At 40.5% G+C, this 21,525-nt stretch overlaps 1 protein-coding gene across 3 annotated transcripts in view; it reads right to left on the minus strand.

Moving 5' to 3' along the window:
- Positions 1-21,525, minus strand: part of slc8a2b (solute carrier family 8 member 2b) — a 200,380-nt gene that overhangs the window by 11,159 nt on the left and 167,696 nt on the right. For 2 of the 3 annotated variants that reach the window (XM_085244317.1, XM_085244318.1), the window contains 4 exons: positions 14,991-15,364; positions 9,778-9,881; positions 7,787-7,804; positions 1,832-1,956 (listed from right to left, as the gene is read on the minus strand). In XM_085244317.1, the coding sequence (XP_085100443.1) occupies positions 1,832-1,956; positions 7,787-7,804; positions 9,778-9,881; positions 14,991-15,364 (621 nt within the window). Of the gene's footprint in view, positions 1-1,831; positions 1,957-5,808; positions 5,890-7,786; positions 7,805-9,777; positions 9,882-14,990; positions 15,365-21,525 lie in introns of all 3 variants that reach the window. The other variant, XM_085244319.1, reaches the window with a different exon arrangement.

A 21,525-nucleotide genomic window follows, 5' to 3' on the forward strand; every position in this document is an offset into this window, starting at 1 on the left:
CCATCCAAATGGTCCTTCTGCATGTTTGTCACCAGTAAACTAATCTAATGTTATTGCTTGGAGCATGCAGGAGGCAGAGGGCTTATGTGGAGGTGGTGGCTGCTTTTATTTGCTTAAAATACAACCTGAGCTCAGCCCAAAGCACCATGCAAATATCTGGACAGCTTGCAGAAGAAAGAAGCACACGGAGGATGCTTTGCAAACTCTGAGAGAGTCTGCATCCTCCGTGCGCCTCGACAGAGCTGCTATATTGAGGGCAACTCATGCATTTTCAATAATTTAAACCCACTTTAGACCGGCACACTGAGAGAGGGTTAAGACCGAGGTTTAACAATGTGAGAAAGAGCGTAAAGGTGGATTGCATAACTCTGCCAGGAGAGCACAGTTCCTTCTATTTAGCATTTGTTTTTGCCCTCAGAAATCAGTAAATTAACCTCTGTCTGCAGTGCAATGGAAATATCATGAGGTCAAAGAAAGATGTGAGGGAAAAGAGAGTCTCAGTGCACAGAAAATGCAACCTCTCTACTCTAAAGGCTTCTTCGTGATGTGACCGTAGATGCCTGCTGGGTTGATAACACCCTGAAGATTGTGACTCATGTGTGCATGCTCTCCCTGTGTCTGCATGTCCTCCAGCTTCCTTCCACAGATGAATAACGTGAATATTGGGTGATTGTAAATTGGTCGTAGGCATGAATGGTTGTGTCTCTCTCTGTCTGTGTTAGTGCAGCAGTAGACTGATAACTTCCATAGTGTACCCTGCTACTGGGCCTACAACAGCTCCAGCACCCGAGAGACTCTGAACTGGTAAGAACTGGTTAAGAAAATGAATGGATGGATCACCATAATTAACATTTACATGGTGGGATAGAATTATCTCCGTTTCTTTCATAAATAAAAGGTCCAGCAGATGCTAAAGGTGGTAATAGAAAAGCACTGAGCCACCTGTCCTTATAAATAAACAGTTGCCATGCTTATATGGAATATGTGCATGGCATGAGGTGTGTGTATAAAAAAGTGAAATTCATCAAAGTAATAAAATACAGACATTATTAGTTCACTTGAAATTAAAATAGCACAAAATAAAATGTTATTTACTCGCTGGCTCTGGACCTGTGGTGGCTCTGACTCACTCCTCCCGCCTAAACCAATTCTTAGTCCTAAGCCACTAAACACAACCCAGTCAGAGGAGCTGTAGGGCGAGCTGCAAGTTTGTAGCGTTCCCTTTGAGGCTTTTCAAAGTTAAAACCATGCAAAGGGTCATACATACACTCACTACATACGCTGGCACGGCTGGCAGCCTTAACCCAATTTCCCTCGGGATGAATAAAGTATGATCAAACGATCACTGCCCTCATTTAGGAACTACAACCCAACTGCTATGAAAGACTGTTGGAGTTTGTATTGAGGGCACAGGAGGAAAAGCCCTTTCTTGGAAACACTGAGGTGTGCATTTAAACTTGTTGCAAGTCAGCTTAGGTTTGTTGCGTTTCTTCTAATAACACTACAAATCTAGTGTTACAAAACAAGCCCACATCCTATCACACTCTGTCCTCTGCAGCTCCCTCAAACAACGTGCTGAGCTCTGCTTTATCCCAAATGGAGTTTCTATGCTGCTTCTTCTCCTTTCCTTTTTTTTAACTGCAATAAATAAATCAAGTGGAGTGATAAACGTTAAAGCTGCTGTGGGGCAATAATCAATAAGTCATCAATGTGTTAAATTTTAACACATTCAATAACTTCAATAAAAAAAAGACATGCAGCAATAAATTTATTTTTACTGCACAGAGAGGACAACGGTGTGACAGAGGAAGAAGAGAAGATGAATCATCACCTTGAACTCATACGACTCTTCAATGACCACCTCCAGACGGCTGTGCTCTCCCAGGATGGGCTTCCCCATCTCTGCTATCCTCCGAGCCTCCTCCTCCTCAGCAGTCATCTGCCCCTCTGTCCCCTCTGTGGAAGATGGATGTGAAGGAAAGAGAAGGGACAGCACAGTGAGACTGGCCTGAAACTAAGAAACTTGTAATGGTACTTCCACAATGAAGTGTTTTATTTTAAGGAGCACTTGTGCGCATCACCATGAGCCTGAAATACGAGTTTTTATGTGTCCGTGACAGATACCTGCGTGTGTGTGTGTGTGTGTGTGTGTCGCTCCATGGAGACAAAGGGTGGGTGGCAGAATATTTGTACCATATGTTCAGAGAAATACTAAAATAAAAAAATTATTTAAGGCATAAGCATGTCACATTATGTGAGTCAGTCTAAGGGATTTACATAAGAGTCATTCAATTCATATTTGATCAGAGTGGATTTTTTTAAAAACTGAAAACCCCAAAAGATTTCACTTTTGTCAGTTTTAGTTTCATTATTATCATAATCAAAATGATCATCTTCACCATCATAGATGTGGTGATTTAAGCTGCAGTGTTTCCAATTTTACTTACAATAAATAAACAACCTGGTTAACTCAAATTTTCTACCAGCATTAAAACCAGACCAACTGGGGCATAAATGTTTTTCAAACAGGTTAGGGTATGTTTCGGGTGGGGCTTGTACGGCTTAAAGTCAGTAATTCAAGTCAGTTTTAAAATGTTGATACCACAAACAGGTTGACTTGGTTTAAGTGGCAGGCAATAAACAGAATGGAACACACTGAAATGTGTTGAAATCACTGATTTGTTAGTGAATCCATTTCCGTCCTGGAGGAGTTTACTGTACATTTTTTCTTATGAAATTTAAGTTAATGACACTCTTTGTGGAAAACAGTGTTGCTTATGTAAACTATATTTCTGAAAAAATAAAATTGACCCATGAAACCCACATTTTGAAACTTAAACCAACAGTTTTGGACTCAAAGATTTATTTTCCTGTGACCCAGAGCAAAAAAAAAAAAAATTAATTTTGCATAATAAATGACTTAAACAAATAACAAATAAAATTTATAACTGCACAAATCGACTCACTGTGCCTTTGTTATTAAAAAAAATAAATCAGTGTTAACAAATGGAAAATTAGTTATGTGAGGCCTTCCTCTTAACCAAGCAACATTGTTGCTTATGACTTATGAGGGGAGGAGCTAAAGCAGCTTGTTTGAGACTGTGGATAAGCCGAGGCTGCAGTATAGCCCTTCAGTTTAAGGATCATCATGAATGTTGACTCATGAAAAGCTTCTCCAGTGGAGTCTGATAATAAAACTAAGCAGCTGAAAATGAGCATAAATGGTCAACTTTAAGCCAAAACAACTCTAACATTTTTCTATGGCATAAATTCAGCTGGCTGAAACAATGCAAAATGCTAATAAGCTAAACCGTGTGCTTTATATACACACCTGCTTCAGTCTGAGAGAGAAAACACTAAAGAGCTTGCAGAAAGAGTTCATTTACGCTGACATATGGCTCAGTTTGGTTTACTGATCAACAGAGTGGCAACGGCAGCTACACCAACCAGAGTTCATCTTGGAGAAATAACCGAGAGCCAATCAGGGTTTGTATTACAGCCAACAATATTTTCCTTACACTAGAGACAGGTAGTAGCTGTCTGGGGGTTCACAGAGAGCTTGAGTTTAAGGCTCATTGTGTTTCGAGCGGGATTTACTCGCGTGGCCTTTCTGCTCAGAGAAAAGAAGAAAGGAAAGAGACGAGGATTAGACCTCCCCTCTCCACTTTATGGTGTATACATCTAATTCCAAAAAGGCTGAGAGCGCAAAGCAGCATATGGCAGTATTCACTGGCACTATTTCAAGCTGTCATAAACACCGACGCACACACACACACACACTCGGCTTGTGTGACTTCTCTTAGCTTTAAGGTACTTCTCTGAGCACAAACATATTTACCTCAGGGAAGGAGCTCTGCCTCCCCCAGTGTGACAGTCGATGGAGTTGAATGAGAAATTACCTTCAGGTCAACAAGTGTCATTGTAAACCACTTCTACTGGAGAGCTTCCTGCACTCAGCGCACTTTTCCTCAGTCTATGAGCATCTCATTCATGCTTTTTCTGCCTCTAATGGTCGGTCATTTGAGGTTAAAGCTGCTCAGTTGCTTTGATAGCAAGTTTGACAGGAAGTATACTCTAAACTCTGGAAGGTTTAGTTAATGGAAAAATGTTATGGCTGCCTGTTTGTTTACTGCTGGCAGAGCTGAGCATTGATTTTTGATTTTTAACTGTCTGTGTTGATCATAAACTTAAAAGAGCTCCTGAAATGAAAATGTGGGAGGACTGCGATTTTGATTTGACATATATTTAATTAAATGTGATCTGACATTTATTGGTAACTGGGTAAGCTCTTTTTGTGGAGCTATTTCTTTTAATAGAACGCTTATATAGATTTTTACTTACTGAGCTACGTGATTTTATGTTGCTTTATTTTTTTGTACTTGTTAGACTGTTTTCTTTTTACGTTATTGAGCTTTTTGAGCTGTTCTATGTTATTATACTTCCCAAGATGGGATTTAACAAAAGTATATCTCACCTCATCTTCTTTCCTTTCCTTTAGCATTATGGATATCATGTAAGACAGCATTTTATTTTAATATAAACAGTTTTGCTTTTTTAAGCTTTCCACACGTGAAACTCCAGAACAATAAGCTGTGTATATAATATAGTATTAATATTCATAATATTCTTGACTTAGAAAGGCCACAAACACTCTGACAAATCTGTACAAACCACCAAGTGTTGATTTTTTTGTGAGTCTTTATTCACAAGCTGCTCACAGCTCTGCTGTGGTCCAGATGCAAACAGGTGGCTATAACAACTTTGCTGTATCTAGAATATAAAAATCATCTGGAATAATTATTGCATCTATGAGTGATTAAAATTGTTAAATTAAAAATTGGAAACTCTTTAAATTAAAATTTCAGATAGGATCATGGGTTTGAAGCTGGAAATCAAAGGGGTGATGTTGGGTGGATATGCTAAACTGTGGAGTGGAAGTGAGTGTCCTCAGGGCGAGGAGCAGAATGGACATGTAGGTGAATTGAACTGAAGTGATGAAGAGGTGTTGGGTAGATTTGTTGTAAGGAGAAATGTGGAAGAACAGATATATGGTTGCTACCAGGACAAAAGGACTGTGGTGAACACCGACTTCAAGAAGAGGCAGGAGCGCAGGGTGGCATAATGGCGGAGAAGGTGCACATAGGTGGATGCAAGCTGGTGTCAGAGGAGAATGCAGCTTGGCAGTCTGTAGGATGACTTTGGAAATTAAGGAGATGATGAATGGTGGAAGCTGAAGAAGGAAGAATGTTGCACAGAGTTCAGGGAGAGTTGAGGCAGACCGAGTGGTAGGAAGAGTCAGTAGATAACTGAGAAAGCACAGCTGTAGGAAAAGTCCCAAGATTTGGTATTTGGTTTATCCTTTGGATAAAGGAAAGAGGGCAGGAAGACTTGGTGGCGAAACAAGGAAGTATAGGACAACATTCAAAGGAAGAAGTTGGATAGTCAGGATGGAGAAAATAGACAGGAGTACCGAGGGCCTAGCTGGCAAAGAAAAAGACTTACAGTGAGTTATATGTAAGGCTAAGGAAGGAGAAAGGGACTTGTATTGATTAGCCAGGCAGAGAGATTAAGCTGGAAAGGATGTGCAGCTGGTTGGGGAGATTAAGGAAAGAGATGGAAATGTAGTAATGAGTGATGAGTGTGGAAGGAGTACTCTGAGTAGCTGATAAGTAAAGAAAATGAGAGAGAGAAGGACGGATGAAGGACAGTTAGTGGATCAGGAAGTGTAGAGGATTAGCACGCAGGAAGTGAGAGCAGCTATGGAGAGGATGTGGAAGTGTGCAATGAGCACTGGTTAAGGTGACATACCTTTAGAGGTATGGAGATGTCTAGGTGAGAGAGCAGTGGACTTAACCAGATTGTTTAACAAAATCTTGGAGAGTGACATGCCTGCAGAATGGAGAACAAGTGTTGGAGAAGAGGTGGAGTAACTACAGAGGGATAATGGTGATAAGCATGAAGCTATGGCAAAGAGCCGTTGAAGCTAGGTTAAGAAGAAAGGTGGAGATCAGTGAGCAGAATGGCTTGATACTGAGAAAGAGATCTACAGACGCAATATTTGGTTGGAGAGAGCGGATGGAGAAGTATAGAGAAGGTCAGAAGGAGCTTCACTGTGTCTTTGTGGATCTACAGAATGCCTATGATAGGGTGCTGAGAGAGAAACTGTGGTACTATGGCTCCGAGCTCCTTCTTGTCTGCAGTGGTAAAGAACATGGTGACTGACGAGAGTCTCTGTGGATTATGATGGTTGGAAACGACATTGTGATCTGTAGGGAGAGCAAGAAGCATGTGGAAGCGAGCCTGGAGATGTGGAGGTATGCTCTGGAGAGAAGGGGAATAAAAATCAGCAGAAGCAAAACAAGATATATGTGTTCGAATAAGAGGGAGGCAGATGGAAAATCAAACATGCAAGGAGCAGTGCCAGTGAAGGGAGATGGGCTTAAATACCTGGAGTCAACCATACAAAGCAAGAGATGTGAAGAAGAGAATGGAGACAGGATGAAGAGTGTGGAGACGAGTGTCCAGGGGGCAAGGATAGTAGTAAGTGTGTAAGGAAATGATGGTTTGGAGATGGTGGCGGTAACAAAAAGACAGGAGGTGGAGGTGGAGGTGGCACAGACGAAGACCATAAGGTTTTGATTGGCAGTGAGCAGAATGGACAAGATCAGAAAAGTTAGCAAAGTTGGAGAGGAAGGGCTGAGATGATTTGGACATGTGCAGAGGAGTAACGAAACATTTCTCCCACTGAAAACGCTACGACCAGATGAACAGAATCAACTTTTGGGGACAGTGGATATATTGGGCAAAGGATTTTAAAGATGGAGCTGCCGAGCAGGAGGAAAAGAAGAAGACGACAAAGAAGATTCATGCAGAGGCTTGGTGTGACAGAGGAGCATGCTAGGGATAGAGTGAGATGATCCTCGTGGCGACCCTAAAAGGGGGTAACTGAAAGAAGAAGACAGCAAATGCAGCCTTTATCCCTTTATCTCCTGCTTGAGTGCTGCTTAACCTTCCTCTGTTGGTTTCGAGGACATGTCTACAATCATCAGTTAAGTTGTGTTTCCTCCAAGGTAGAAGTCAAAAATCCATGTTAGTGATTTCAGTTAGCAGAAGTGAGACTTAGCAGACAGCAAAGTGATGCTTGTCAGGGTGGCCAGCCCCATAACTCCAGTGTCCAGACTACTCTACAAATCCTCTGGCTCTGCTCTGTGGATATATAGAAATTCAGTGATGTTTTCAAACTTTACTGATTAAAAACTTCAGAAACAGTGTCACAAACAGTCTATGTGTCAACATGGATGAGTTTTATATGTGCATGTTAAGCTGCTGACAGCAGTGCAGAAGTGAGGCATTTGATATTAGGTTATTTTTCTCCTTCCTCCTTGAGGCAGAATCAGCAGGAAGCCAGAAGAGCAAACAGAATGATGGAGCGCTGAGTCAGACCGAATTTATTATCGTCTCGCTCCAAATATGTTCATGCCTCAGTGTGGGTTAAAATACCATTTTTAAATGTCAACCTTTGCTGGAGAGCTGACGTAAAAGTGAATCATCAGTGACTCTGATAATTGAATACCTTTACCAGTTGTTATTAAAAGATCAATGTTCTTTCTCTTTTTCCCCATTAAAAAACCTTTAAAAGGCTTTAGAAAAATTATATATATCTATAATTGCTTCACTTCATTTCATTCATTATTCCACAAAATAATCAACATATTGACTGAAAAACTGTGGCTCGACTCAGACGTCCTGACAGTTTGAAGCAGAGGAACTAATCAGATGGTCTTACCTTGGTTGAGCAGCAGAGCTGTGAAGAAAACAGAGAGGAGGGCGTGTGGACAAGAAAAGAAGAGCAGTAAGTACCAGCGAACATTCAGGAGGGAAAGCACAATCAAAACAAAACTCCACAATGAAAGCGCAAACCTGATCTCACAAGTGAGTCAATATTAACAGTTCAGTAAAACCTTTTTGTCTTTACAATAAAACTCGAGTGCCTTCAGCAACGATCTCTTTTCTTACTCGTCTGTCTTTCAGCTGTTAGTGTTTTGTCCAAGTTAATAACACAAAGGACAGTCTAAAAAATCATCTGAAGTTTAAAGGAAATGTCCCGTCTCCACGTTACACAGAGAAAAGCAGGGTTTGTGTGTCGATGGATGAAAGATGAATGGCTGTCTCCCTGAAGACGTGTGTCTCTGTGTTCCTAAGATAAGATGAAATTTTATCGATCCTTGTGAGGAGAGTGGGTCAAACAAAACAAACAAACAAACAAACAAGTAAAAGACAAGAAAAAAAGGAAAAGAAAAGGCAACAAAATATACACAAATAATGTGCCGCTGTCCACCTGTTCATCTGGGACAAATAAAGCCCAGCTGCAGTCTGAGCTGCTGTAAAGCCTCTTCTGTGAATTTACTGAAGAGGTGTAACTTAGTTTTGTGACTGAAAGGCTGAAAGCTTTGAAATGCAAGAAACATAACAGCTGTTTTAAAGTCATGGTCATCTTTGAGATTGTATTCAGACTCCTTCATTCATTCAGCTCAGTAGCTGCTATTTACCACGCTCCCTTCAGACCATGCACACTGTGCGCTCTGTCATTTCATCACACACCTCAACCTTAGACAGAAAGCAAACATTCAATTCTGTTTTTGTGCCTCCGCATTAGAGCACTTTTCTGCAGATTTCACAAGAAGAGTCCAGTTTGTGATCCTGGTGACAGGAAGACCAGGAGCCTGCTCGTCATTTTTGACAATCAGAGCGTTGTGAACCATGAATTCATCCCCCAGGGTGAGACTGTCAACATGAACATCCTGTGGCATTTGTGTGACAGCGTTCAGCAGAACACCTGAGTGGCTCAGAGCGCGCTAAAATAAATAAATAAATAAATAAATAATATATATATACACATTTTGCAATACCAACATGCAACACCTCCCAAAAATGGAACAAAATAGAAAAGGTTGATGGATGATCTCTTTGACACTCATAGAAGACTCTGCCTAAAAGAATATGTACAAGTGGACCTGGTGAGACTTCTAAGGAGAGATCTAAAAATAGCAGCTATGCTGAAAACTGTAAGAAGGTATGGATAGGAGTATGAAGACTCATTGCTGCGGAACAGACCCAACAATACAATCCTCTGTTTCAGGGTGCTGCATATTTTTTTTTAAATCTGAATGTAAAAATGTATACATTTCATTTTTATACAAGCTTGTTTAAGGCAAACTCTTAAACAAGCTTCATGAATGCAAAGCTGTGAAACTGCTTTAAATGTTTAAAGTCAGAAGAGAAATTCAGCGCCAGCTTTGTGAAAGCAAACATTTGCAGTACTTTGATACCTCTGCAGCTGCGTTTTAACGAGTATCAAACACGCCAAGGTTCAGTACTCAGCCCCGTCTATGATGTCTTGTAAATACAAAGCAAACATTTCTACACTGAATAACCGTCAACTAGCGCTTCTTTCAAATGTCACGGTTAAAAAAACAATTCTAGAAAGAAAGTTGAGTCTCAAAACACATGACTCACTCTCAAACTTGTGCATCACGGAGCAACTAATGAGACAAAATTTAGACGTAAATATTATTTGCATATAAAAAGACCCTCTGATAATACGAGTCTGTGTATGTGGAGCATATTCTCTTTGAATTTCATTTATACTTCTCACTTTGTAACCGACAGTCGAGCAGGGAGATGACATCAGGGTTTGATGCATGTTTGCTGGTGACGGTCGATCAAAAGGTTAAAGTAAATCCATCAAACAAAGGGAAACATGTTACAGTCACGTACCTGAGATTCCTCTCTTCAGCCAGCGCGGCTCCTCCAGCACGATGAAGAAGTTTTCATGTTTTTCATATTCTTCATCATCAATTATCCTCACCTGGAGAGTCTGACTGCACACACGCACACACACACACGCACACACACACACACACACAGAAAACTGTCAGTTGCAAACACATAATGAAGTTAAGCACTTCATCAATAGGTGATTTTAGCACTCGGGGCGCCTTCACCACAGGTCGTCCTTGTTAACGACGTGTTGCCATTGCAAATCTCAAGGCCTGTGAACTAACACACACACACACACACACACACACACACACACACACACACTGCAGAGGTCTGCCCTGCTGTGTCTGTTCAGGACCTGCTGCTGTGTAAATCAGAGCAGGAGGAAACCAAATGCATAGAAAGGACACAAGTTCAATAAGTGAGTTAAAGGTGGGAGCTAGGGGAGAAAACTGCAAGACAGATTAAAAAGACTCACAGAGGGAAACTATTAGTAGTCAGAGAAATATAATGAATAAGGATTGATGTCATGGATGATTATGCAATTATCTATTTCTAAAATACCACATTTTAAATATCAAAGACTGCATTAATGTTAAATAATGGGACTCTCACTTGGAGTGTATCTGCTCACATAGCATATGGAGATTTCAGCTGAATATTTATGACTTCTCCAACATGGCTGACTGGTTTTCAGAATCCATACCAAGAGAAATTAACTTTGCACTGAGGAGAAAAGAAGCCAGACACTAAGAATAGGAAAGAATCAAGCAATAGTGAGGCAGAGCAGCTTTAACACCATAATGACAGTGAGCGTTTGAGCGGTATTAGAAATGATGGGTTTATTTTAGAAGAGAAGAAGTGAAGGTGAAGTGATGATGACAAGCCCCGTTAAGGTCTCTGAGGACTGCCGGACTGAAATGTCACCACAGAGAGCGACCTACTGAAGGTAGAAGAAAATCTACTGTGACAACACAGAGGAAGAGATGGAGGAGGAGAGAATGAAACTGAAGGAAGACAGGACAGGTGTGGAAAAAAGAGCGAAAAGGAGAGGGAAGAAAGATGAACAATAAAAGTGTTTAGTGTAAGGAGATCGAGATATGAGCACGAATGGATGGAATACAAAAGTATGTATTCATTAAAGAAGGAGCCATGAAAAGACAACAAAGCACTCCCTCATTCACAAGGGGTCACCGCCACGTGTAGCGCCACATGTTTGATTTTGCAGCTTTTTACACCGGCTTCAAAAACCCCAAAGGGCTTTGTGAGAGTCAACGAGGGAGAAAAAAAGGAAAGGAACTGGGCCGATGCAATCAATAGTCAAGTCATCCTGACAGGTAAGCAATGTGGCGTGAAAATGACAGAATGAAGGAGCGAGGCGATTAGATGAGGTGATGATGAGCAGAAAGAACGATCATAAAACAGTCCAGCAGGAGAGCTACGGCGCCGCTGATGCCGCTGACAGCTCGAAACTTCCTTCCTATCTCACTCATAAATCAACGTGACTTATTAACTTCTTCTAAATATCCAACTGCTAACAGTTGTTAGTAGTTATTTACTCTTAGTTTTGATTTAGTAGTCATTAAATAGTCATATAATAATTACAGGTTAACAAATGTAGATTTACTAGCAAAATGCAGCTTTGACACTCATTCCCTCCAAGAATAACTAATAAAACCAGACCAGCTACTTCACCTGTAGGGGGCGACACTGACGTGTCTTCACCCCGATGTTGCTGTTACTTTATTTTACTGCAGATTGTCAACTTTGGCATTTTAACCTGATAGCTGCGAGTCTGCAGAAAGTCTTCTCACTTCCTAAAAATCATTTTACATAAAAAAATAGAGGGCACAAAAAACAAAACAAAAGCTAAAATAATTACTTTAATCTGCTTCCATTCAAAATGTCAAGCAGCTGATTGTTGAATGTGATGCTGTTATCATTCTCTGCCACCATTTATATGATGTGAAATTCAAATAGTAAATAGCTTTAAGAAGTATTTTACTACCCAGTAAAACCTTTAAATATTGAAGTATACCTATTCACTCAACCCCTCCTCTTGACAACTTTGTCATCTTTGCTATTTATTTTATTTATTTTGGATTTCACACTCATAATGAGCAAATTTCTGTAAACAACAAAATAGGTATGGCCACTCTAATTTGCACGCAAGTCAAACAATGTTCAGACATTTCTTTATTAATTAAACAGACCCACTAAAGGTTCCTTTTCAGTAATTTTAAGCATGCAAGGATTTGTTCAAATTCTGTTTTCAGATGTGCAAACAGTGCCTGCTGTGGTCAAGCAGTAGCGGTCAGCACACGCTAGAGCCAGAGCAGTGTGGAGCTGCAAAAAAGCCTAAAAAGATGTGAAACACCAAGTCCTGATTTTAGCAGAAAGCTGGTGACATGTTATGTCCAAGAACAAAACTACACCCTTGAGAGCTGGAGTCCTCTCACAGAAATGAAACGACTGCAGAGGCATGAATAACTCTGGAGCTGCACTCAGAGAATTGTTGCCCACTCTAGGAACTCTATCTCTAGGAACTGCATCGTCGGTCATCATGCAACTAAATGTAGCCACACAGAAACTTAATAAGGTCACAAGGGGCACAAAAGGCACAAGGTGGGAGCTTTGAGTGAAAGCTGACGTGTTCAGACACGCTGACTGGGCCATGATTAACCAGTGGAACAGCAAACAGGAATAAATGCTGCTTCACAGAAACATGCTGAGATCTCCCATCACCAGACCTGTCTCACTAAATTCACTGTCCTGCCAGTCAGTGAACCTGTTTACATCAATGTGGAGCTCCTGGAATCAATATCACACAAGCACGAGTCGTTCAAACTTGTCATAAGTGCTACACAGTTCTGAAAAGGAGAAAGGCTCCGGTGTCAAAAACGTTGCCTGTGAGGTTTGTTACTGTAGACAGTTAGAGCTGGATGTGAAGACGCATCCTATCGGAAGCTCAAAGCACCCCCGCCGGCTCTAAGGAGACCCCGACACGCTGCACAGTGCCATCTGGTGGTGCGACCCGGCTACACAAAAAAGAGCTGCTACACTTATAAATACAACCAAATATGACCTGACGTTACTCGTTAGGTTCTGGTCGATTCACTCCAACACTACTGTGCAGTATAATGTGACACAAACTCAGAAAAGATCCAGCATGAGCATGCTGAGCCTGCCGTCAGGTCAGCTGTGATGAATAATGGATAGGACTGTCGTCTGGCAGGCACAAAGGTGAACCAAAGACAGTGTGGGGAGCGCTGAAAGAGGTGAAGAGAGAATAATGGTAAGAGAAGACATGCGAATAAACAAGAGGAAAGAGGAGGAAGTGAAACAAGCAGAGGATGGAGACGAGCAAACATCACCACGAAGCACGCAGCAGCTGAAACCTCCCTCTGCCCATTCCTCTTACTGTTATAGAAAAGTTCAATAAAATATACATTTAGCTGGAGTGAAGAGGTGAAAGCATAAATTTCTAATCAATAACAACTTATTTTGAAAATCATACACTCTCTTTACTCCATCCCCTGAATTATTCACCATTCAAAGATCCTTATCCTCTTTTGTGGGCATAAACACGCAGAGCAGCAAAGTCTGAAAGTGAAAGATTATTTGTTTTAATGCATTTTCACTAATTAACTGCAGCAGGAGGCCAGAGGGCTCTGAAATACTCAGCATTTCAAATGAACAGGACATACATCACCCGACCCAATACCATCCTAAATTAATTGGTCAGATTTTAAATCTTCTTTCTTTCTTTGCTTGCTGACATTAACGCAAAAAAGATCTTCGATTGGAACAAAAGCTTCAGGTCCCAGAATGAGCAGATTTATTTGATAAAATCTGCAGTAGCACATTTTATCAGCCCAGATACGATCTTGTTATTGTTGGTATGTTAGCACAGTTTCATACAGGTCTGTGTTCTTGTTGACATGCAATCCTACTGGACATATTTACAACTTTGTTTACAGATGTTTCTGTTCTTATTAACTACAGGAGGAAGAAAAAGAAGCAAAAAACAGAAAGAACTAGAAAGAAGCGATGTGCATCTATCCACATCAACTGTCACAGATTTGGCATGAAGTGTAATTGTTGTAATGCTTTCTTGTTAATGACACTGGTCTTTGAGTACCCAGTTTCACAGGTACTCATCAGTCACTGCTCTGAAATATTGCTAATCATTAACAGCATCAATACCGTCATCAGTGAGCGCTACTTGGTGTGTCTTCCTGTTTGTTCTGAAATCAATTTCCTTTGTTTTTGTGGGTCTCTAACTGAAGAAACCTACCCTGACACTAAATCATTGTAGTTTTAAAAAAATATGTTTCATCTTCAGCAAATTCCATTTTAAAACATTAGCTGAGGTTTACTCAGCCCTTTAGTTTGGAGATGAATTATCTGACTTTCAGGAGTAGGACCATCTGCCACCACCAGTCCCCATCGAGGCCTTCCCAAACCACAGCTCAATTCTTGATTAAGCCATTCGCCTTTATCGCCTAACAAATGCTGTCAAACCTAAAATGGGGACGTGGGCCCAGCTAGTGAAATAAAATGTAAATGAACCAGGACAGAGGTAACACAATATTCTGTGTCATGTTCTATAGAAACTTAGTTTCCCCCACATATTCTAATTCTGATTGGGATGTTAGTGGTACTGGGGATGGATGAGTGCATGCAGTCACATGGATAAAGGGACAAACAATGAACAATACAGCGTTTAAGATTTTCATCTGCATCTTCATTGACGAGGAGGTTGTGGAAAGTTAATGACAGCAGCCTAATCAGCTGCTGGTTTAGTATGTTTCTTGTAGCCTGGATGAACTTCTGGAGCTGGTAGTCCTTGTTCTGCTCTGCGTAGCGCCACATGAAGCGGTTCCTCACCTGCTTCTTGTGTGGTCAGAGCTGCCCAGCAGCAGGACAAGGACTATCATTACCAGCTGGAGTCCAAGATGATGACATTAGAGTCTAAAAGATGATGGTCGAAAGCTGCTGAGTGATACTGAAGATCAGCACAACAGTGTCCTGGTCAGAGTCTTGGTCACAAGATGGTTGATTTTCAAAATAAAAGCATAAGAGTTTCATTGGTCGTGTTAGATGTGTCCACTCAAATGTTCCTATACAAATTGTGAAAAGCTTTCTCCTCCCTATTACTTACATGTCAAGAACCAGAAGAAGAGCAGCATGATGTCATCCTGACTCACCTGGTCTGGTCGTTGGTGAACTCCAGCTCTCCTCGGGCTTCCTCGAAGTCTTCTCCAGCCTTGGCGGTGCCTGACTCGGTGTGGTACGGCAGGATGACTGTGCCACGGGCGCCTGAGTTGCGCACCACCGTCAACTCCATTGTGCCCACGCTCTCACTCACCCGTACCATTCGTTCGCTAAACGTGAAGATGCCAGCATGGTCGTCATCCAGGATAGTCACCGTGGCCACCAGGGGCTCAACTAAGCGAGCTTTGGGTGCGGCACCCACTTCGTCGCTTTCAAACATCCCCTCTGCATCACCAACACGCAAATTCAACAGGCGGACAAAGAAGTGCTCGTCCTCTTCAAATATGTCATCATCGATTATGCCAATCTAGAAACAGAAGATACCAGAGAATAGCGTGAAACTTTAGCTCCAAACAGGTGAGTGTGAGTGAGATTCCTGTAGTGATTAATAATTCCTGGTCAGTTTTTGTGTTTTGGATTTTAGAGCAAAGCTCAGTGAGACCAGAAGACAGAATAAAAGAAACGTCTCTGTTCAGTGTCCTTCATGTGTAATTATTAATTATTCAAATTTGGACATAACATGTGATTCCTGAGCAGAATCCTATTAGTGAATAATAAGAAGCTTCGGAGAGCTCTGAGGTGGAATTATATGGTCAAAGAGTGAAAATGTCTCTATCCTAGAAGGCCACTTCAACAACAATCCCAGTATTATGTGGAATGCAGTCATGCTACATGCGCTGAATTTAAACTGAACCCTGCTCAGGATGCTTAAGCGCAGTGTTGTTGTATCTGGATGGCCAGAGCGTTCTCACTCCCGAGGCGTAACATGTCGACGTTTTGTCACGTCCCGCGGCGTTCCTGAGGAACGCGAAAGGAGACCTTCGGCGTTCTTATGGTACGCGGCGGGTTATGGCTGGAATCCAGTGCAATGACGCTCCCGCGGTAATAGACGTTCCAGCCCTGTATTCCAGCCCTAAACCTAACCTTATCCCTAGCCCTAACCATAACCTTATTCCAGACCGTAACCAGGACTTTAATGATGTTAAATAGCGTGTTTCTAAGCGATTTGAAGAAAAAGAGCGAACATGTGTAGGTTCAGTCCAGACGGTTCTCATATTTCCTCTTTTTCCGAGGTCGTCATTTAGGAACGTGGTGGGTAGCCGAAAACGTAATATGGTGACGATTTGTCACCTAGCGTAAAATGTTACGCTTTGGGAGTGAGAACGGGTTGGGATGGCTGAGGTGAATATCAAGAGCCAGTCTTTTCCCTCAGTTGCTGGTTCTGTAGTCAACTCTATCCAATCATGTCACTGCACATTAGCAGGTGGCAGGTGGGGATTCCCAAATCAGATCAGGTCTGCGTGTCCAGCCAAGCCTGCCACAGATGGAAGTGTATAAATGTGACTTTTTCTTGCAAGAGAAATAAACACTTAAAAAATACGAAATATCCGGGAGACGTGGAGCTTCACTATAACCCATAAAGAGTTCTGTTTATATTATTATATCCCCTCTCTGTCAGCACTGCTTTTGCAAAAATGTAGATAAAAAAAATCCCTATTAAATTTGATTCATGCCACTGTTTAGACAAAATACAAAAAACTAGTGCTGTCAGCGTTAATTTCGCTAAAATCACGTTAACGCCATGACCGCATTAACGCGGCAAATCTCTGTTGGTGAGTTAACGCAGATCGCCCCTGTGCGTGGTGCTGTACGACGCTAACGTGTTAACGAGCTAACCGCACTAACGCGTTGGCGTCGTGCAGCCCCACGACGCCAACGTCAAACAGACTCAAACAGACTCAAGGACAGTTTTACAACAGGGCAATAGCCCTGATCAATGCAAATAGCTGACCTGACTGACTACCTCCCTGGACTTTTTTTGGGGGGGGTTAACAATGGTAAAAACAGTACTAATAATAATATTTATATTTATAACAAGGTGCAACAATAATTAATGTGCAATAATAACAGTGTGCAATACAAATACACTTGTTCTTCTTTTTTATTACTAAGTTATTATACTGTGTTGTGTTGTTTGTGTTGCGTTGCGATGTGTCGTATCGTGTCGTGTTGTGTTATATGTAGTGCCGACGTAGGACAGTTTTCCAATTTCATTGTACTACTGTACTATGTATGACTGTGCAATGACAATAAAGAGTTATCTTATCTTTTATTGCACTCTGTCATACGGCATCACTCATGATTTGTTGTTTTTACATCCCATAGTGCACACAATAAGGAGACAAGGGAGAGAGAGAGAGAGTCACGTCTGATGACAATTTAGTGCCTGAAGAAAGAGTTACTTCAACAAGCTCCAACAAAGCCCAGTACTTTTCAAATTATGCATTTCTTCCTGCTAAAGCTGGAAACTACAAAGGTGTTTCACCACTTGAAGCAAAAACACACCACTGAGTAGAACGAGGAGGAGATACAAGCAGCAAAAGTAAAAAGCAGTTTAAGTAACTTAAACTCCTGCATAGGTAGAAAGTATCTTTCAATTGTATTATGTGACAGTACTGTGCAGTGTTGTATAGTTCATTAGAAAATAAGGATGTATAATTCATTTACTGATGCCTGGAAGCGTCAATAAAATATCAGCAATGTTGACACCGTCAATTTTTTTGAAATATTGTATAAATTTTAGGATCTATTGCCCAACCAGCAAAGTCCGTTTGTTTCTATAACCCATTAAAACACAATAAATGTTGGCCAACGTACTGTACAACCAGTAAAACCATCAAGCAGTGGGGGAAAATGGCACTGTGAATTAAAGCTAGTCTGAAAGTGAAGAGGTCTGTGAGAAGAGGTGAAGTTAGTGAGTTAATTGACCTAATCTGACGTGGGAGGCTATTGCAGAGTTCTGGAACATTAACTGAGAACAACCATTCGGCTGTAAGAGCCAACTGGGAATTAAGAATAACTGAAAACTGCTGATCAATGGACCCGAGAGAGAAGCATGGATCTGATCGGTAACGTGGATTAAACCCCTGCAAGTACTTGTATGAGAAATAATGTTTTTATAATTGATCCTATACATCACCGTCATACATCAGCAAATTCAACTATTTAAGAATAGTTGAAATATGATCATGCTATTAGTTTTGCTCAGTCCAAAATATAACAAACTGCAGAATTATGTTTTTAAGCTCATTAATAGAAAGAAATGGTTGAAATTTACTTAAAAGTCTAAATTTAAGACAAGAATCAAAAACATACAAATCAAATTCTTTACCTGAGGTTTGAAACATGATGTCAGAGACCCAAGAACCATGTTGGGGTCTTCTCTGTTTTCTTTATATTATTGTAGGGTCTTTACTTCACAATATAAAGCACCACCAGGCAACTATTGTGGTTTTTTTGATGCTATATAAATAAAACTGAATTGCATTAAAGTAATAAGAATTCAATTAGTCTGATTTTAAATGGATTTCTCTTTGTTGTGACAGTTGTTTTTATACTGTTCCCTCATAGCGCCAAGAGTACAACCAGTACACTTTTTATGTGCTGACAAATTACATAATAAACTGTAAATCTGTAGAGCGTGGACTTACAAAAACATTGTTTTTAAGGCATTTGTTAAACTAGTCTTCAACTTAAATAATCCTTTCATGTTGTTTTTAGACAGTTTGGACAAAATTAAATATCTGAAGACATCAGCTTCAGGGAGTTTTACACACTGATTCATTAAATGAATGTCAGAATCAGAATACCTTATTAATCCCAAAGGAAATTATGGGTTACAGCAGGCTGCATGCTGGTTGGCGCATGCGCACAAAGAAAGGACCCCTTCCGACCATATTTAGGCCCATCGGCTGAACAAGACAACAAAATATGAGAAATCATATCAATGTGTATTTGTATTGTTACAGTCAAATTTTTTTTAATTTTTTAAATCTTGGTTTTGTATTTTCAATCTATTTCAGTTTCAGTGAGTTTCCTTTGTGAGTTCATGTTAAGTTTTTTGGTTGTTTAACTCTAAAATGATAAAAGTAGCAAAACCTCATCAGGCTGGCTCTGATAACAATGTAATCAGTCTGTCAAAGACTAAAACTAACACATTTTTATCTGATTTTAGTTAGTTTAGAGAACAAACAATATATTTTTTTAAAGATTTATTTGGGCTTTTATTATTTTCATTACAGAACAGCAGAGCAGACAGGAAACGAGGATGGAGAGCGGGTGAATGGTCTGGGGTGGAGTTAAACTCTGCTCTATAGCTCTCAGCACTCTTACAATATTATTTGATGTTTTAGTTTTGGTTTAGATTTAGTTTCCTAGAATAACCATCGCTTATAGCACAGGCATTGCTGACTCTTGTCTTGAGTGTTTCCTGTGCTAACTGCTAAACACCAGAAAACCAAAGTTCTTGAAAATCGTATTTATTACCAACAAAAGTGCAAAGAAATGATGACGATCATTATCATTAAACTACAACTCAGTCACCAATGAAAGACTACCCAGAGTGTTTATTGGATTCAGACAACAGTAACTCTCCTGTGTCGTTTCTAATACAAAGCTGTGTTTTATAATTGAATGTCTCATCTCTGTTACTAATGGGGCTGATTTGCCTACTTCAGATACAGCACAGACCTTCATTCAATCAGCAAACATGAAGTGACAGTTAATTTAATCTTCATTATGCTGAAGAAGGAAACTTTGTGCGTGGCTCTGTGTGAGGCCACAAGCATAGCGCCTGGTCTGCAAATAATGCAGATTAAAAATTGATCAAATGAAATTTTGTGCCTTAAGTAATCAGACAAAGTAATGATCAGCTGCATTTATTTGACTGGAATAAACTGTGCTGAGAAGAGGAGACACGTTTTCAGAACTGATAATTGTCTCCTTTTTTTTTGACACAACAATTATGACTCTTCATTACAACAAAGAGTGCTGACAATGAGACCTGTTATTGGCTCTGTCAGATTGATCTCTCTCGTATAGCCTGTGAAGGCTGCGGTGACCGTCACACAGTGGAACTAATGCGACAGAGAAAGTGGAGCTCTGGCAGAGAGCTGAAGTATTCAAGTTTAATTGGTTTCCCTGCTGCTCGTTTCTAACTGGAACGGCGTTCGATGAAATCGGTGCTGGTGAAAAGGATGACACCGACCTTTGTAATATAGTTACTCCACATCTGGCCATCCGCTCACTCGTGGTGGAGGGGCCAATTTATGCTGCCAGTTTTTCAGATGTCCACACTTCTTCTTATTTAATGTGGCTCTTTAGGCTATTGTACCACCCCTCCACTCATCCCCACTTCCTTCTGATCTCCCATCACATTTTGAATCCAAGCACGGATTAGCCGGCTTACCATGTCTCCTTTTAATGCAGACAGCATGCAGCACTTTAGAGATAATATTCTTGGTTTCACATTAAGAAAAACATCTTTATTGTGTTATTTGATCCCAAATTCAAAGGTTTTGATATTTGTAGTAAAAGATGGGGAACTCTGAAGCACTTCACTTCACTGATCATCGAAAACTAAACTAAAAACAGTTTTTTACAGTAATAGTGCTGAATTATTGGAAGCAGCAGGCAGTTTTTGAAGGTTGAGAAGGAGGCAGTACAAACACGTTCACTTAATCACAAAGGTACTGGAATCTTAAAATAAAACGCAGATCTTTAATGAAAAAGTAATGAGTTAGAAAAACACAAAAACCAAGCTTGAAAAAGGGTTTCATCTCTAAATGTGAGTAAAAGCAAGAAGCAGCAAGCTCTGTAAGTTATTTTGAGCCCTTGATTAAATGAACAGGAAGAGACTGACTGACATTTTAATTTCAGTGGTTACCAAGATACAGAAACTGTGTCTGACATCTGCTTGTCGACTTTTCTTCAGAAGTTTTAAAGGTTGGGCTGAAAATGGTGATCCAGCGTAGAAGCACCAAAATCCCACAGTTCCTCCTCACTTAAGTGTGACGTTTTTTTACACATAACTCAAACATCTGGATTTTTTAAAGCTTTAGGTTAGGGGAACATGAGTGCTCAGCCCGACACAGGCAGTATCAGCTCATTACTGCCTGCTTGGCTTCACTTCCACTAATTTGAGGGGCTGAATTGGACGTCTCCATCGTGTTTGTGCTCTTTGTGCATCGGTGAAATGTGCTAACAAATAATATGCCGTGCAGTGAGAAAGAGTCAATCAGAGAAGTCTCTGTATCGGGTTCTGAGAGTCAAAGTATTTTATTTAGATTAGCACTAATTAAAAGGCATCTGTGTCGTTGTGACGGAGCTTTAAAATGTCCAGAAGCAGCTTGTTAAACAAACTTGCTAGTCTTAGTTAATAGATAACTTAGCAGTGAACCAACACGACTGGTTTACGTGAGATTACAGAATTGCCACAGGTTTCAATATCATCTCTCTTTTTTCTAATACTTTAATTTTATGTTTATAATTTCAGCTGCTCATAGATTCTCAGCAAACCCGTGACTTTCTGCTTTACATTCATGTTAGTGGGAACAAACATAACCCACATGTAGAAGCAGCAGAATGAGCAGTAGTAGTCTGACTGGAAGCAACAGTATTTTTCCCTCC

The sequence above is a fragment of the Mchenga conophoros genome, linkage group LG14 (assembly GCF_057382185.1).
Source record: "Mchenga conophoros isolate Kocher_MC1m ecotype Shallow Benthic linkage group LG14, M_conophoros_male_GT1.1, whole genome shotgun sequence".
Classification (NCBI taxonomy): Eukaryota; Metazoa; Chordata; class Actinopteri; order Cichliformes; family Cichlidae; genus Mchenga; species Mchenga conophoros.